Source organism: Taudactylus pleione, unplaced genomic scaffold, assembly GCF_031769625.1.
Source record: "Taudactylus pleione unplaced genomic scaffold, aTauple2 ptg000327l, whole genome shotgun sequence".
NCBI classification, from domain to species: Eukaryota; Metazoa; Chordata; class Amphibia; order Anura; family Myobatrachidae; genus Taudactylus; species Taudactylus pleione.
This window is the reverse complement of record NW_028284728.1, coordinates 7,395,488-7,414,103: the sequence shown is the minus strand read 5'-3', so window position 1 is coordinate 7,414,103 and position 18,616 is coordinate 7,395,488. Positions and strand designations below refer to the sequence as shown.

The window sequence follows — 18,616 nt, the reverse complement described above, 5'->3', positions numbered from 1 at the left end:
TGCTGTAGTAAACCTCTTACAGCTGTCAGTCAATTCTCGTTGCCACACTTATGCACGGTGATATAAATGCAAACTGTGGCTGACCCGTGAGAACAATGGGAGGTAGTGACAGGAGGGGGGACTGTGACTTTAGAATTAATCTGCAGCATTAGTGCTTTCTAATTATCACGTGTCGCCGGGTGCAATTTAAATAAGAGTGTGACCTTAGAGGCGAGGCATTTGCATTTTTGCAAGTTGAGGAGGAACAATGCACCGTAACGTGCCCCGAAATAGCTCACTACAAATGCCAAAGTCACAACCAGCTCACACGTCTGCAACGCGGCACGAGACAAAACAAGTTCAAATCCGACCAGGTGAAAACATTTAATGCATTGAAGTGTACAATACATGAAGAACTGTCCCGCCCCTGTATGATAACACTGACTAGATCACTGCTGGAACGTGCCAACCTGGGAGCAGATAGAGCATATAGATATACCCCGGGTGTGCGGCAATACTGACCGGATCTGGCCATTGTTCTTAAACAGGCAGATCCTATGCGGCACCATTAAAGCGATTGGTGACCCTCACATTTCAATAGTCAATAATAGTAATAATAATAATAAAAAAATTTATTGCATCATTACCTCTGCCGGATCTCCCAACGAATCTCAGGTCATTAAACCGGGCCACCTGGCTCTTCATCGCCGCAGTGGCATTGCGGAGCTCTGCCGAATAGTTCTCATCATTGCCAGCCATCACCGTGACCAATGTTCCGTCCGGAACATCCCCTAGCGCCACCACCTGGACGGGGCAAAGAGTTAAAGGTCAGATACACCAGAGATAAGTGACAGAAGGAAACTCCTAGCACCTGACGTGTTATATGGAACATTATAACAGATCTGTCTTCGCCGTCTGTATACTGACCACAAAACAGACAAAAAGACAAGAGCGTAGAAAATTCCAATATGTATATTTACAAGATGATCGTCTTCAAAAAGTCTTTTTCTATTTTTTCTAAATATTTGCTTCATGCAAGTGGAGAATTTTATAAGAAAAAAAGAAATAAAAAAGAAATAAAAAAATATAATTATAGATGGTCTTAAAATTCTTATTATATGAATATTTGCATTTTCAGTGTTTAACCAAAAATATCTGTCATATATATATATATATATATATATATATATATATATATATATATATATATGTGTGTGTTTTTTTTATTCTTCATCTGATATATATTTTTATATAGAACATAAAATATCTCCATCTTTGGTTCACAATTCATTATAATACGTTGGATTCTGACAGATATTTGGATTAAAAAATTATATCCAAAATCTAAAGTTCCCAAGGACTGTCCACAACCGCGAGTCCATGGTTCTATAGCGTAGATACTGTATGACGCATACCTGGAGGACAGATTCCCGACACCAAGTCGTTTGAAAAGAGGCTAAATAAACTCAGGTCTGCATTTAAGAAGTTAAAAGCTGAACTAAACGCTCCGTCTTTCAAAAGACAGACATAAATTTTTTTTTTAAAAAATTAGAGATGAAAAGCGTAAAAAAACGTCCAAAGCTTTTAGGGTTTATTTTTTTTTCAATTTTTTTATGTTAAAGGCGAATTAAGCTAAAAACACAAACAGGTTAAAAGCAGACTGCGGGGACAAGAACGGACTTGCAGCAGCCTGACAGTATTCAGTTTAAAGGATTAGCTGTAAGCTACCTGTGTGAAATTACAGTACTCTGTTAGTCTACCCTTCATCAATCTCCTGTAAGGAGTAAGGACGTATAAGTGTAAAACGACAACCTGTATACAGACACCAGATGGGCTTAGAATGGACTTTCGTTCTGAATTCTCCCGGACATCCATCCGTTAGTCCAATGGGTTAATGTTTTTTAGCTCACTTTTATTTTTCTTGCAGAGAGGGGGGTTACAATCCAAAGCTCGAACTGAGGCTGTGCAGCCATCAGGACAAGTAACTGTACATGAGCTAACACGGAATTAGCTGGTAATACCCTACTAAAGTATCACTCTGGCTACAGCGGTTATGGGAGCACAGTGTGTCTCATCCGCATTTTATCTCTGCAAAGGATATTACAAATAGCCAATAAAACAAATACCGTTATTCTGCACCCAGATTTTTAATTTTTTTTATAATTAGACATTTTAAATAAGATTAAATGTCTCTTTTTTTAGCATATGGCTTTTTACCTAATTTGCATATGACTTCTACAGAGGACAATCCTGAACCCTTTTACATATTACGGCGTACAGACAGATGTACGATAACATTTGCCTATAAATATCATTTATTTTTCATCTAGGCGCATCCACAAGACGGACACGATTTCTGCAGTATTACTTTAAAAAAAAAAAAATTCTTTTAAAATCCCTGTGTTGGTTCCCAGAGCCGAAATGTTGCAGGGCTAAGTGTTGCCCATCGTACGCCATTCTCGCTTTACGTGACATAAGGTAAATAAAAGAGTGACTTGGGTGCCAGCGATTCTATTTTTCTTTAAATTACGGTACAAAAGAAAAAGGTGAACTCAGTGCAAAAGTTCATTTAAGATTTTTTTTTTTTTTTTTTTTTTTTACGGAAAGCTGCCCTGAAAAAAAAATAAATGCTGATGCGCCTTTAATATACTGCTGACTTGCAGTAAAAGGGTTTATGGAATAATCATAATTTATTTCCCATTATTTATTAATTTTTTTTTTTTTTCCCCAAGACTCTGCTGTGCTCAGAAATGGTGCATATAATGCCTCGCTATGATGCAATGGTTCAACTTGGAGGTTTTAGAAGCTGTCTTATCTACTTTTTGAACTGAAAAAAAAAACAAATGTGCCTTATCTTTCCCACCACACTTTTCTAGACTGCAAAGGGTTAAGCTGCACTTGTCAAATTCGCAGTTTGCAAACTGTGAGCCAGAGCGGCCAAATTGTCAGTTACTTTAGTTCTACCTATTTAAAGTATGGTAGGCAATGGATGTAAGACTTTAGTTCTACCTATTTAAAGTATGGTAGGCAATGGATGTAAGACTTTAGTTCTACCTATTTAAAGTATGGTAGGCAATGGATGTAAGACTTTTTAAGACTTTAGTTCTACCTATTTAAAGTATGGTAGGCAATGGATGTAAGACTTTAGTTCTACCTATTTAAACTTTAAATAGGTAGAACTAAAGTCTTACATCCATTGCCTACCATACTTTAAATAGGTAGAACTAAAGTCTTAAAAAGTCTTACATCCATTGCCTACCATACTTTAAATTTTAAAGTATGGTAGGCAATGGATGTAAGACTTTTTAAGACTTTAGTTCTACCTATTTAAAGTATGGTAGGCAATGGATGTAAGTCACAGGGAGCGGGGTAGGATGGTTTTCAAAAATACCAAAGGACAATGTTATCACTATATTAAGAATATCTAACTTTGCATTCAAAAGGAAATGGCCTAAATGGATATTTCATTTAAAATTCTTGTTGTCATGAAAGATCCTCTACTTGCTAGGACATATGCGTCATGTGTGTGTGTGTGTGTGTGTGTATATATATATATATATATATATATATTAATTGGGCTAGTCAAATGTTTCATGTTATAATGGATTTCAATATTTTAGTACAGGTTGAGTCTCACATATCCAAAATGCTTGGGACCAGGGGTATTTTGGATATCGGAATATTCCGTATTTTGGAATATGTGCATACCATAATGAGATATCTTGGGAATGGGACCCAAATCTAAACACAGAAAACATTTGTGTTTTATATATACCTTGTACACACAGCCTGCAGGTAATTGTATACAATATGTTTAATAATTTTGTGCCTTGTGTACATTGAACCACCAAAAAGCAAAGGTTTCACTATCTCAGTCATGCTAAAAATATTCCGTATTTCAGATTATTCCGTATTTTGTACTATTTGGATATGGGAGACTCAACCTGTATATTTATTTCTAGATATATAATAAAGTGATATGATGTTATAGAACAGTGACTGGGTCTCCGGTTAGTATTATCTTTATTATACTAAGATTAATTTGGATAATGTTGTCATTTGGCTGAAGCTGCAATTATCAGGGTTGGGGGAGGGGGGCACACCCCTTCAATGTAATAACCTAAAAATTCATAAACGTCCTTACTCTGAAAGGTGCAGAACTGCAGAGAGCACAGGTGTGAGACAGTTCCCGATTTCCTGCCTCCTAACCAGGCATCTGCAGAAACTCTTTTAACGGCAAAAAAAACTAAGCTTAATTGTAAACCGCCAAAGTAATGTACATCTGAATTTACTGTAAACAATTATGACGTGGTGCAAAACTGAAATGTATGTGTTAGAGGGCAATTACCTGTAAGATTGTGTCCACCGGTTTGCTAGCGGGATTTTAACAGGATGAAATGAGACAGGGAACATGTCCGTTATGTGTTTGAGTTGCAAGTTGCAACGTGTACTTCAGCTACTGAGAAATAAGATGGGTAATCCCGTTTCTGCTATATATATATATATATATATATATATATATATATATATATATGTGTGTAAAACTAAACAATGTGATAGATGAAGAGACATGGTAGTAGAGAGAACAGTGTAATGAGTAGGTCCTGCTTTGAGATATTTGACTAGACACATTGCAGGACAGTGAGTCAGATCTGTGACTGAATCACTTTACAAGAAAGGTCCTTCCTGGAAACATCAAAGGGTCCAGACAGGAGCAGATTGGTATTCAGGGGAGGGGGGACAAACATGAGCGCTATACAGGTTACTGGTGGAAAGATCTGTGAGGGGGTGCAGGACATGTTGATACATCGCTATGAAGCACTGGGCTCCCTCCCAGCTGGGATGCAATGGAATGGGCACAGGTCTGCAGGCGCTGTCTTATGCTATGATTCCTAATTAAATATTATTTGTGTCAATTAAAATAAAGAAGAAACGGATGTTTTAGTTATGCAGTGCTGTGCAGAGCCATCATGTGTAAAAAAAAAAGAAATTTAAATAAAGTTGTTTTAAAAATACAACTGTCCTAAACAGATGCAAAAACAATACAACACTGACCAAGTGCTGCAGTAAAGCATCACCCCTCATGTGTACAGTGGCTGGCAATGTCCACCTTGGTAATGGTTGGGTTTGGTGTCATCTAAGCTGATTGCAGATAAAGTTTTGAATAATTGTATTTTACTTTAATTGTGCTCTGGGCTGGGCCTGTCACTGGGGTCATTTTTTAGAAGGGCGTGCCAGGTTACTGGGGATATTTTACATGGGATATCCTGATAATGACCAGATAAGCTACTGTTTCCCAATGACCAATCATTAATGTCCCGTGAAAATGAATAATATGAAGGCAGATAACAAGGAACATCTGTCTGGACAGAACCAGGAACTCGAAATCAGCTAAGTGCCAACAATCCAGGAGAAGTGGTGCATCCTTCAAGCCTTATCTGTACCCTTCACCTTCCAGAAAGCAGACAGGCCCAGGTGTTCTATGCCTAAGGGCTCAGGAATGAAATCATGGGTCACCACGCCATTCACAATGGGTCACCCTGATCCTCAGTTTCCAAAATCTGGCAGCACAGCACAGTACCATCTAGTGATCTCACTTTTCATGATATTATCTTCTTGCACAAGTCCCCAATTTCTCATCTGTCATGTTATTAACAATAATGCACTTACATAGACTTGTAATAATAAGTATATTAGACATGAAATAAATCATTGGGTTGACTTTTGTTAAGATAGATAGATTGTAGCTTGATAGATAGATAGATAGATAGATAGATAGATAGATAGATAGATAGAACAATTGATAGTAAATAGATATGAGATAGATAGATAGATAGATAGATAGATAGATAGATAGATAGATAGATAGATAGATCAATTGATAGATAAATATGAGATAGATACATAGATAGATAGATCAATTGATAGTATATAGATATTAGATAGATAGATAGATAGATAGATAGATAGATAGAATAATTGAGAGCTAAATACATATTAGATATCAGATAAATAGGTAGATAATAGATAATTAGACAGAAAGATTGATAGCTAGATTTTAGACAGAGATATGAGATAGATAGATAGATAGATAGATAGAGAAAGATAGCTAAATAGATTTTAAATAGATATTACATAAAAAGATATATATTATATAGAGTTTAGATAGATAGATAGATAGATAGATAGATAGATATGAGATAGATAGATAGATAGATAGATAGATAGATAGATAGATAGATAGATAGATAGACCGATAGACAGTAGAGAGAAAGATAGATATAAAGATAGATTTCAAAGATAGATAGATAGATAGATAGATAGATAGATAGATAGATAGATAGATAGATAGATAGATAGATAGATAGATAGACTTACAGTAAGATCTATGTAAGCCAGAGATTAGTAGCAATGTGAGTGATAACAGTATACAATAACCCCCATATGATCATACCTTAAAGGCGATGGGAAGCGTCTTGTTGCACCTCCAGTGTGTGGGCAGCACGGAGCAGAGGAAGTTGGGGCTGTCTGTGCGGACCAGCTCTCCGGGATGATCGGACAGGACCTCCACCATGTTTCGGTCTGCGCTCCTCAGCTTGCCCACCAGGGCGGCGCTGCTGCCATCCGGAGCGCTCAACGTCAGGGACTCGGTGCTCATCTTCCCCGGGCTCAGGGTGGTGGAGGGCGGCGTGAAGCGGCGGCTGGTGCTGGTATCTACGGGGATACGCATCACAACAAGCCTGGTGAGTCAGTGCAGCCTCTTAACAGGGGGTATCAGCAGTGGGCACCCAGAAGTGGGTACAGGGGGTATCAGCAGGGGGCACCCAGAGGTGGGCAGAGGGGGGCTATTAGCAGGAGCACACAGAGGTGGACACAATGGGGGCAACTACTGGGCTCTGCCTCCAAACTTCCTGAAAAGTCACCAAACTTTGTCCTTAGGGGGCAACTAGACAAGGGGCAGCCCCCCCAGCAGCTTCTTCCAGGTGATCTTTCTAAAGTCCCAGTAGAAGAGCAGATACATTCGTGTCCCCTATCCGCAGAGCAGAAGCAGTGCCCCCCTGGCAGCAGCAGCAGCTGGGTGACCACTCAGGGGGTGAGGACCTGGCAATGGCCACTGTGCCCAAAGCTAAGGGCAAATACAGACCCTACACACCATCCAGGGCACCCTCCCTGCGCTGGGGGCAATTACAATTGATCAGTAGTTATATCATCATCTCGGGTGGCTTCTCCCATCCAGAGGTGGTTTGTGAGGTCCTCCCAGGGTCTCCTTGTTGGTGCAGTGAGGTTTTTGTGGGGGTGTGGGTGGGATGTTGGCGGATCTTGTGGCTTGTTCTGTGGTTTTAGGGGTTACACACACTCACACAAGAACTGGTGGTGGTGGTGGTTTAACTCTCCATTGGGCAGGAATGTCTTATCAGTGTTCCTGCAGCTGCTGCCATCCTCACCAACTTGTTGCCAGATGGGGAGTGGGGATAAGTTCTGCAGCTGTGGCTGGAAAGTTCTGCTTTCCCCTGGTATAGAGGGTTCTGCTACTTCCCTACAGGCTCCTGCTCTGCTGCTGCGCCCACTGGCTGCTCTATGAATGAGAGTGACTGGGAAATAAATTTGCTTTTACAGTAACAAGTCCGGAGGAATGTCATCCCTCTCCACCCCCCCCTCCCAGAACTCATTTGCATAGGGGGTGCGTCATGGCCAATCACAGTGCTTCCCGGATTGGAGCAGGGGGCGTGGCGCTCCATGTATAAGATGACTATGTTACACACAGCGTTCCCCTCAGATCTGCAATGATAGTGGAATAATGCCCGGCCGTCTCCCTGCCCATGTGCCCGTTACTAACACCCTCTCCACACCCATGCCATGAGTGTTCCTGCTGCTGGTGGGGAACTACAAGTCTCAGCAAGCAGCAGCTGGAGACCCCGCAGGTAGCCTCTCAACTAAATGAGCCCCTTCTCTGTGCTGGGCAGTGTAGTTATGTAGCATTACTCTGCTGTCAGTGGCTCAGAGTTTAATAATGTCTATCATTAAATTAGAGGGTTAGGAGAAGTCAGTGTGGCTTTGTCCAGCTCACAAGGGGTTAAACCACCGGCGGTGGCTATTGTAACATAAGGGTTATTATATTAGTTACAGCAGTGGTTTCCAAACACGGTCCTCAAGGCACCCTAACAGTCCAGGTTTTAAGGAAATCCTAGTTGGAGCACAGAGGGTTAAATCAAATTGACTGAAGTGATAATTAAGTCAACTGTTCCCAAGCATTGTTATCCTTAAAACCTGGACTTTGTAATTACTATTGTATTTTTAAAATATGCATTATTATTAATATTATATTTTAATAATGCACTTTTTCCATTGTATTAATATTATTATTATTATTGTAGTTATTGTTGTTTTTTTAATATTCACTTTTTTCAATTGTAGTTATTCCTGGGACTTGCACTAAAAACAGATTAGTAATCTATGTAAAGTAATGTGAAGGCCCCCATACATCAGCAATTGATTGCAGCAATCATGCAATTTGCAATCGATTGTGTATAAAAATCTTTCCCTTTTTCAATCGATTGTGGCAATTCTGCAATCTGCAATCGATTGAAAAAGGGAAAGATTTTTATACACAATCGATTGCAAATTGCACGATTGCTGCAATCAATTGCTGATGTATGGAGGCCTTTAGGCTTCTGGTATACACACGTCCTTTAACTGGCGATAATTTATTAGTATTCAGTGTTCAGTGCACTCAGATGGGCAGAATCGTTAGGGATGGATTACAACTTCTGTGCATTGCGGAATCATAGGTAAATAAGGAGCAACGTAGGGAAGCCAATCCCACCCCATTTTTTTAATTCCAGGATTGAATTGTACACATGAGGGGCCTAGATGATGGGTAAAGCACACTGAGTGGGTCTTCAGTTATAAGCCCCCCCATTAGGTGCTGGAGATAGATTTAACACAAGGTAGTAAAACAAACTTCAGTCACCAACGGATTCAATTAGAGGCGAAAAGTGCCGTTTGGAGATAAGTTTCCCCGGATTCTGACTTTCCGCCTGTTTTCAAAGTGTCTCCATATTCAATTCCAGGACGATTTCGCCTAAGCGGAAAGTCAGTGCATTGTAATAGGCAGAATAGTATCTCCAACGAATAGCTGGAGAAAACAAGTGCAAAATCGTTATTTTGGGGTGCAAACGTGGGGAAACGACTCAGAACCCCTGGGACAGCCCCCCAAAGGACAAATCAGCAAAGCAATTTAAAAAAATACCTCAGAACACCCCAAAAAAGTACTTTAGTTTTGGGGGCGAAAAAGTAAAAAGTGGGGTGACAAGCAAAAAAACTAATAAAAATAGACTTCTTGGGGGTCTGCAAGGATGGGTCAGGTGATTTTAGGATTGCAGGTGCATGCCACAGGTGCGGTTTTGAAATTTTTTAAAAGTTCACTTTAGAGACATAAAAATAAGCTAGCACCCATTTTCCAGTACCCCAAATTTGCCAGGACTACTTATTTTCACCCAAAAATACAGCTTTATGCCATTCTTCACCACTTTTACAAAGACGCTAATAAGAAGCAATTTAAACAACTTAAGTTCCCCAAACACTTTTATTAGGGGTATTAGTGCACATCTACATTGATTCCCTATGTAAGTGCATCTTTTTTGGGGGTACAGACTGATTTCCCCAATTCTGACAGCACTTTCCGCTTGTCCCGCATTCGCCGCTTTCCGTTTTTGCCTATTTAGGAATTGAATAGGGCGAAAAGCGGGGACGCGCACGGAAAGTTTTTGCCTCTGAAACAGGCGAAGGAGGCGCAGAGACGGACATGCAAAACTTTTCTGACTTTTCGCCTCTAATTGAATACGGGCCCAAGTTATTTTAGGATCACAAAGCCAGCACACATCCCCCCCCCCCCACGCAGACAGAACTACAAATAAGTTTGGTGAAGAACTCTGGGATTTGTGGTACCACAGCAACTAGAGCTCTGGCATCGGACACATCAGCACAAAGGGCGCCGGTCACATACATGTAGCGGACATGACATTGCGCCTCCGTTGCGCCATACACTGACCCCGGCTTCTACAACCCTGGCAATAATCCCAGTGACAGGCTCGTCTGATGGCAGAAGGATGGCATGGGGCGGGTAGTGCCCTCTTTCATACAGTGGCTCTCACTCTCCCACCACCGCTGCTTTCAATTTACTAATCCCGGGAATTGCTGCCTCCAGTCCCAGGATTTCAGGCTAAACCCCCAAAAATCATGAGGAAATATATTTTGCATTGTTTATAGGTATCACTGGCCACACACTGGAGGCGCAAAAATGCTGAACGCAGGAGACATCATCTAAGTGAGAAAGGACAACGCAGTCCCCAGTTTGTTGATTGGGCACTGTGTTCTTCTCCGATAGCCTTCACTTGCCCATGTATGCCAAGGGGTATTCTCACCAGCCGCATCAGGTTTCTGGTGAGGAAACCAATATCTTCTCCCCTGCCCCTGCCCCCCTCTCCTCTCCTCTCTCATATCTGCCACTGTCTCCCTGCTATTCCCTCCTGGATGTCCCAGCACTTTCTCAAACGTAACATGTCTAATACTGAGCTGACCATCTTCCCACCCTCCCGAATAGCCTCACCTCCCACCTTTTCTTTATCTATTGACAGCACCACCATCTCCTCTAGTCCCCAAGTGCAATATCTTGGAGTTATTATTGACTCCTCCCTCTCCATCATGCCACACATTCAGTACCTGTAGCAGTCCCATCGTTTCCATCTCAGAAATCGCTCCAGGATTAGACCCTTTCTCAACCTGAAGGCAGCTAAGACCCTCATCTACTCACTGGTCATCTCCCAATTGGACTAATGTAACCTCCTCCTATCTGGCCTCCCTGTCTCCTACTTCTCTCCTCTCCAATCTGTCCTCAGTGCTGCTGCCCCGTTCATCTTCCTCTCCAAACCCAATCCTCTCCTATTTACATCGCTGACCTTATCTCTCGTCACAAATCCACCCACCCACTTCGCTCAACAAATACATGCCGTCTCTCCTCCGAGCTGATTACTTCCTACTACTCCCACCTCCAAGATTTTGCCTGTACTGCTCCTTACCTCTGGAACTCTCTCCCTCTCCCTATCAGACTCTTCAACAGACTTTTTTGAAAGAAGTGATAAAAAGGATTTTCGTCTAATTTTTGCGATAAATAAGTATCGTGGGAATGTAAGAAGTCTATCGCTATAAATTTTGCAATTTTTTTCATTAAACTTTGATTTTTTTTTTCTTTTTCGTATCATTGTTCTATCATGAATTTGTTACGGAACTTATCAATAATTTTTTCCTCCGGCTTTTGCTGGTGTTAATTGTATTGTATGAGACCCATAGAAGATATTCGAGAAGTTTTTTGGAGGGAAAATCCAGACAAAATAAAGAGGAGGGGATATCTGGTAAGAAGGGATTTCTTTATTTTGAAAAATTACTAGAATTACGCTCACCGCTCACGCAGAATGCCAAATACTATTCACTGCGCATGTCCAAAACTGAAACAGAGCGCAGTTGTTTATTTTTTTTTATCGGATTATGAAAAAAACAACTATGCAGTTTTCCCATTATCTAATTTGAAAACTAAAATGCGAAAATTATCACAATTTAGGGGATTTATCACATTCCCATTTTTGGCAAAACTACACAATACATAGGCCCGTATTCAATTTGATTCGCACCCACCATACTTTTTCACCTCCCGGACTTTCCGCATACTTCGCCTGTTTTGCAGGCAGAAAAGTATCGCATGCGTCCCCGCATATCACCATATTCAATTTGAAAGTATGCAAAAACAGGAACCCAGCGAAACTGAAACAAGCGGAAATTCATTCCTGACACCCCCAAAAGATGCTCTGACATGGAGGTTCACTATGGTTCCCCCCGATTTGGCTTGCTGAAGGTATTTGGTGTTTTTAAACGGGCTCAATAGGTGAAAAATAGCGGTTTTGTATGTGGTGAAGAATAATATTCAGGGGGGTTTTTTGCAGGAAATAACTTATCCCAGCAAATTTGGGGTACATGAAAATGGGGGTCAGTATATTTTAAAGTTGCTAAAGTAAAGTTTTAAAAATCGTGAAAAATCCACCTTCCGCAAGCACCTGCAAAGAAAAAAACACCTGGGGCATACATGGGAACCCCCCTGGAGACTAGTTCACTAGTTTTTAACTTTGTCCCCCGACATTTTGTTTGTTAAGTAATTTTTTGGGGTGTTCTTAAATCTTTTTTTAAAATAGTTTGACACAGATTACCTTTGGGGGACTGTCTGAAGGCTGCAGGGGGGTTCCTGCAACGTTGCACCCCAAAATCCCAATTCTGCACTTTTTTCTGCCTGCTATTAGTAGGCGAAACTTTTCCGCCTATTACGTTGCATTGACTTTCTGCCTAGGCGGAAAGTCTTTCAAATTGAATACGGCAATACTTTTCCGCCTGGCGAAATGACGTCATCGGTGAAACTTTTTCGCCGATTTCGGCTTTTCGCTCCAACTTGAATACAGCCCATAAGTTGATAAAAAAGGCAAAAAGATGGCAATAAATATACAGAGTCTGCCGTGAAAGAAACAGGATCTTTTTGAATTTTTCTATACATCAGCCCACAACTCTCTTCAAACGGGCTCTCAAGAGACCCACTATTTTATCAAAGCCCTCCAACTTTCATCCTAACCCGCTGCTCCATGCTCACTGTGTTCTCTCCCCTGTGTTACCCCTGTCTGTCTGCCTCTCCCCTTATACTGTAAGCTCTCACGAGCAGGGCCCTCCTCCCTCATGTGCTTTTTCTTTCCACACTTATAACGTCATCTCCTCCCCACTGTCTACAGCGATACCTAACCCTCTGGTTCTGCCCTGCTGCCTATTTGGGTATTATGGTTGCTGATGCAGCCATGTTTATAAGCCTTGTCCATGTCCTGCAATGTTCCATACTGTAAGTCCCTTCTTTCTTTGTTTGTTCATACTGTTTCTGTTTATGTACTATGTGAGGCGCTGCGGACCCCCCGTGGCGCCATATAATGGATAATAATAATGATTAGGAGTACTTGCGAGGGTATACGAATCATTTCAAACAACAACTGCTTGTGCGTAGTTATGGGAGAAGTTGGCACATGTATCATTATTATTAGGCTCATTATTATCATCCTTTATTTATTTGGGTTACACCGCGCCTTACAAAATACAAAAGCAGAGACCGTATGCACAAAAAAAATTGCGAAAGAATTAGGGGCATATTTACTACAGTGAGAGGGTTTAGAAGTGGAGATGTTGCCCATAGCAACCAATCAGATTCTACTTAACATTTATCTAGCACCTTATAGAATATAATAGCTAGAATCTGATTGGTTGCTATGGGCAACATCTCCATTTCTAGAAACTCTCACTTTAGTAAATTTGCCCCTTACTGTACAAACTACTGCAGAACATGGGATACAGGCCTGGGGGTCTATTTATCATGACATATTTGTGGCATTTGGAAGCTCAGAAATATTAAGTATCCCCCAGATTTATTATGGAGGGATCACAGCCGATATATATGCTGCTGAAGCAGTCCCTCCGTTTCGGAAGCAGCTGCAGACCCCCTAGCTTTCTATGAGAGATGTGATGCTGTCAGATTTAAGTTTGGTCCCTGCAGTTTAAACCAGTTGAAGATGGCTGATGCGCACGTGTTCTGTAGACTGCGCACGCGCTGGAGTCCCAGCACAGGAGTGAAGAGACTGCTGATATGACTACTTTACTCCGAACACATCACAGGGACGGGCTCCTTTCAGGGCCCCTCTCCCTACATGTGCTATATAACACATCCAGCCGCTATCATTGCATCCTGCAATGTGACCATAGGCGCTAATATCGTGCCCAGATCGCATCGAGTATACCATTATTGATAAATGGGCCTGGTTATAACCGTGGTGGCACATACAGCCTTAGTACCCACAGCAACAGCGCTGGCAGAACCCAAAGGTACCGCTCCTCTGTTGGCAAAGGAGATTATGTTGGGGGGAGATTATGGCCCTGATTCAGAGCCGGACACTCTGACGGAGCGCTCGTTCTGAATCAGGGCCGTCCTTCTTGATTTTTAGAGCGGCCTTCTGGCCGCTCGTATAGCTGTGGGTGACCACCCACAGCTATAGCGAGCGGCCAGGAAGATGGTCGCGATAGTCAAGACCATCGCGACCATTGGGCTTGCGACAAGACCCTTGTGGTAGGGTCTCTTTGCCGCAAGCCCTAGAGTGCCTAGAGTGCTCAAACAGAGCCGAAAGCACTCCCACTGACATCACTTGTGATGTCAGTGGGGCCGGCCCCAGACGGTAGGCGTTCCCATAGGAACGCCTCCGTCTGGGCAGCCACGCCCCTGGCACGCCCACCAAAGGGGGCGTGCTGTCACTCTACATCGACAGCAAGCCCCCTTTGGTACAAGAACTGGAGCGACGGTTTGCCCGTCTCTATCCGGGTCCTGCGCATGCCCACGACGGAGCAGGCTTCGTCATGCGCATGCGCACTGGGCCAACATCGACCCGCTTGCGAGCGCTCAGCGCTCGCGAGCGTTTCTGAATCAGGCCCTATGTATAAGAGAGGGAAGGAAAGACACAAAAGGGAAGTGCTCACGAGAGCTTACAATCCAATGCCAGTCCAATAGGTGTCTGGTGGTTACAGATTTCCGTGACGGGAGGTTTTTCCATTACTACAAATAACAGGTGTGCAAATGTCCTTCAGAATCGCTGATGTGACCCTTCACAAAGAATAACTCCGTAATATTATGCAATTTGAATGATAAGGGTTCGTACACATGGGCGTTCATTTTACGGGGTCAGCACATGTAGCTTTTGCGCCATTTCCAACACTGCGGCATTCACCAGCACTAACTTGTGGTACAATATTAGGAATATCTGTGGCAACGCTCGTTAAGTACACAATACACCAGGACTTTAGAACACAATTCTGGAGGGGGAGATGTACTAAGCCTTAAGGTGAGAGAAAGTGGAAAGAGATAAAGAGGTCTGTTTACTAAGCAGTGTTAGGAGACAGAGTGAAAAGTGATAAGGTGCCAGCCAATCAGCTCCCAACTGTCATCTCACAGGCTGTGTTTGAAAAATGACAGTTGGGAGCTGATTGGCTGGCACCTTATCACTTTTCACTCTGTCTCCTAAACACTGCTTAGTAAATAGACCCCTAAAGTACCAAACCAATCAGCTCCTAACTGTCATTTTTCAAACACAGCCTGTAAAGTGACATATAGGAGCTGATCGGTTAGTTCTTTTTTTTTCTTTCTGCTTCATCTCTCCTTTAGGCTTCAGATCAATGTATAAAACAACTTTTCTTTCTTGGACGTAACATGAATCCCAGGACCTCCAGCCTCGTTCTCCATCTACATATCTATTCAGGAGAGAGAACACATGTCCCAGTCTTTTTTCCTCCTAAAATTCCTTAAATAAATAATCCTCCTTAATAGCGTACAAGTGTACACAGCACTTAACCTTATTGAGTTATAACAAGCACCACAGGGTTTCCTATGTAATGACCATGGCCCTGAGGCCGTCCAAGGTGACAGGAAGAAAGATCACAAGGAGTATGTGCGAGGCTGGAGAACAAGCCACACGCTGCTCACCCATCAGCAGCTTAACCACCAAATCCACCGGCCTCGCAGATCACTCATCTATCAAGATCTATATGTATTATTTTACTGACGGTCTGTGCGCAGGCTCCGTTTTACCTCTCTGATTACTAAAGCATAGAGACTGAGGCAAACATACATAGCTTAGACCCCATGTGATCTCTGCTTCTCTACTTACAGAGTTAAGTCTAACTTTAGGGACATTTAATTTTGTTTCTTTGTTGGGGGGGGGATAAAGTAGACCTGTATGGTCTGGTATGCAAGTATATCTTCTGTTCAGTATCTGTTGGTAAGCTATCTTCTCTAGCAGGCTGTATGTAACATACATGTACCATTTTGAGCCCATGTTTTACATTCAGAGAGCTGGGCATGTGCGGTCGTCTGTCTTGCCTGTTTCCTTCCCCTCTCATCTTCCGGCCACCATGAGAAGTTTGAACTAAACAGCACAAAGGTGAGACTGGGTGATGTCACAGGTGGGGGACCCTTCATCTCAAGAATTTGCTCAAATAGGGACTTGTTAGATACACTCTGCGAGAAAGTTTATCTACAGTAACCATGATATAGGATATAGGACAAGGAGTAGTAGGTGCAATACAGACAGAACCTATTTTGCACATTTAATCCGCCAGCAAAAAGGCAACAAGGGTGGGAGTACCTATTACTGCAGAGGATAAGGGGACTGTGGGGCTGCATATAGTAAATGGCAAACATTGACTTTTGAGAAAGTTTGAGGACCCCTGGCCACACAAGTATGTGCCAGTACAACTGCTTTGGAACTACAAATTACAGCATAGCCTAGCAGCCATAGGGTGAGCTGTATCAAGCTTTGGAGAGAGTGGAGTCATTTCCAAAAGCAACCAATCAGCTTCTAAATGTCATTTCATAGACTGTCAGAGATGTTGGCCAGAGAGAAGAGTTCAGTAATACCCCTTTTACACCGGAGCTAAAACCCGGGTTTTTGAAGGGTTAACCCGGGCAGCTCCCTGGTGTAAAAGGGGAGAGGGTTGGATCGCCAGGTCGAGTGACCTGGCAATCCAACCCAGGTTACTAGCAGGGTTTAACACCGGCGTAGCCCGTGAAACCCTGCTGTGAGAACAGCGCACTCCGGGTCACGATGACCTGGAGTGCGCTGCTAGCCGGCCGATTGGTCCGGCTTCAGTGGCGCTTGGAGATGACGTCATCGCCAATCGACCACGTTTACTCCGGAAAAGCCGGGACTATGCAGACCCGACTGCGGTGTGAGCGGTGCCAGCAAGTATCCCGAGTCGGCACCGGCAAAATTCCGGGTCTGATCCGGATAGGAACTTTGTTCCAACTCCTGGTCAGACCCGGAATTTAGGTGGAAAAGGGGTATAACAGGGGTGGGGGTGGTGTGCACTAAGTCACACGTGCCTCAGATACCCGAAAGTTACAGTGCTACTGCTCAGTGGAGGAAACAGCATTGCTATGGGGTAGAGTTCTCCTTTAAAGCTTACCGTACATTATCTCCACATGGCTACACTCCTCGGGAACACTCTGTCCCAGAATGACATTTCCTAACCCTTAGTTGCCTGCTAGAACAGTACCACACACAAGGCCTAAGGCTGAGGTCATCAGATCCTTCCCCTAAACCCAGACACAGGAAATACACAGGCAACAGTGTGGCAGTGCGATGTATTAGTGTACTTCCACTCGCGGTATCCATAAGGGGTTAAAAAACATGGCCTCTTGGATGACCGCCTACACATTGTGTCTTACTTTTTTTTGCATATAAATTGCAGTAGTTTACATTGGTGAAACCACACAATGTAACCAACCAGGGGAGCGGCTTGTGCCTCGCAAGTCTGCAACATTTCCAGTAAATCTTAAAGCAGGAATTTGGCCACAATCACACACACACACACACACACACACACACACACACTCTTGTGGGAAAGACAGCTGGACAGAGATACGGCCCGAGTCTTCTTGTACTGTATACATACATTGCTACTGCAAGACTGTAAGGCCAAAGTCCTTTGTTTCACTTCCAGTGGTCCTGTAACGTATCTTTCAGCATGACCGGATTGTCAGTTCTCATCTTACCTATTTATTACTGGGTAATGTTAGAAAGCTTGTTGCATTTAAATAGCGCACATTTTGCCTTGATAAAACAATTATTATATGTGCCAAAAAGGGATGTACCTAGCTTAAAACTACACCCTCCTCGCGCCTTACTACCGGAAACATTTCTATATGACTTGTGGGCACTTTAAAAGGCAATTACTATTACTTCTAAGCATTAATAGATCTACCAACATGGTTTTTTTTTCTATGAAAAAGGTGCTAATGATACCTAGGGGGTTATACAAGTATCGGTTCTATGTCACAGGCTGTGTTTGAAAAATGACAGTTAGGAGCTGGTTGGATGGTACTTTGGGGTATATTTACTAAGGTTTGGATGGAGATAAAGTGATAACACAGAGGCCAGGGAGTAAAGAGTTAAAAGTAGAGTGAGGAAGTGTGGTGTAGTAAAGTCATTCTGCCACTAGAGAGCAGCATTAGACCTGGTAGCTGGTAGAGGCTCAGCAGCACAGCTGGGGAATACCTGTCCTATAGAGGGGTATTTCTTAGCCCTGATAATGAGATGCCCCCAAATAAAGGGGCTGCACCCGTCTCCTTAGCTGCAGGCACACAGCATGCTGCAGAAATGGACACAAACAGAAGCTACATAGACCCATCAGTGACATGAGAGGGACATCTGTTGTTACAATGTTACATTGTGTCTTATCACAGGGCTGCAATTAACACCTCTCAGACCTCCTGTAGCAATGACCAGCTTCATTTCAATTAACCCTCAATGACCCCAATTAACCATTTATAGCTCGGCTGCAGTAACTCAGTATGTTCTCCTTATTGCAGTGTGGTTAACGGTGTATTTCTTTCTATATCAATGCTACAAACTGCTTCAAAGTACAGTTATCTACACTTCTATTGTATGTATATCATTTGTTATAGAACTTCCTTCACTTCTGGATTTAACATAATAATATAATAATATAATAATATAAA

At 42.5% G+C, this 18,616-nt stretch overlaps 1 protein-coding gene across 3 annotated transcripts in view; it reads right to left on the bottom strand.

The window, feature by feature from the left end:
• The window catches only part of RUNX1 (RUNX family transcription factor 1), a 104,978-nt gene extending 97,435 nt beyond the window's left edge, over positions 1-7,543 (bottom strand). For all 3 annotated transcript variants that reach the window (XM_088443169.1, XM_088443170.1, XM_088443171.1), the window contains exons 1-2: positions 6,434-7,543; positions 627-783 (exon numbers count right to left, since the gene is read on the bottom strand). In XM_088443169.1, coding sequence (XP_088299295.1) covers positions 627-783; positions 6,434-6,709 — 433 coding nt within the window. In that variant the 5' untranslated portion in view covers positions 6,710-7,543. The remainder of the gene's footprint in view (positions 1-626; positions 784-6,433) is intronic.
• Positions 7,544-18,616: the final 11,073 nt, after the last annotated feature.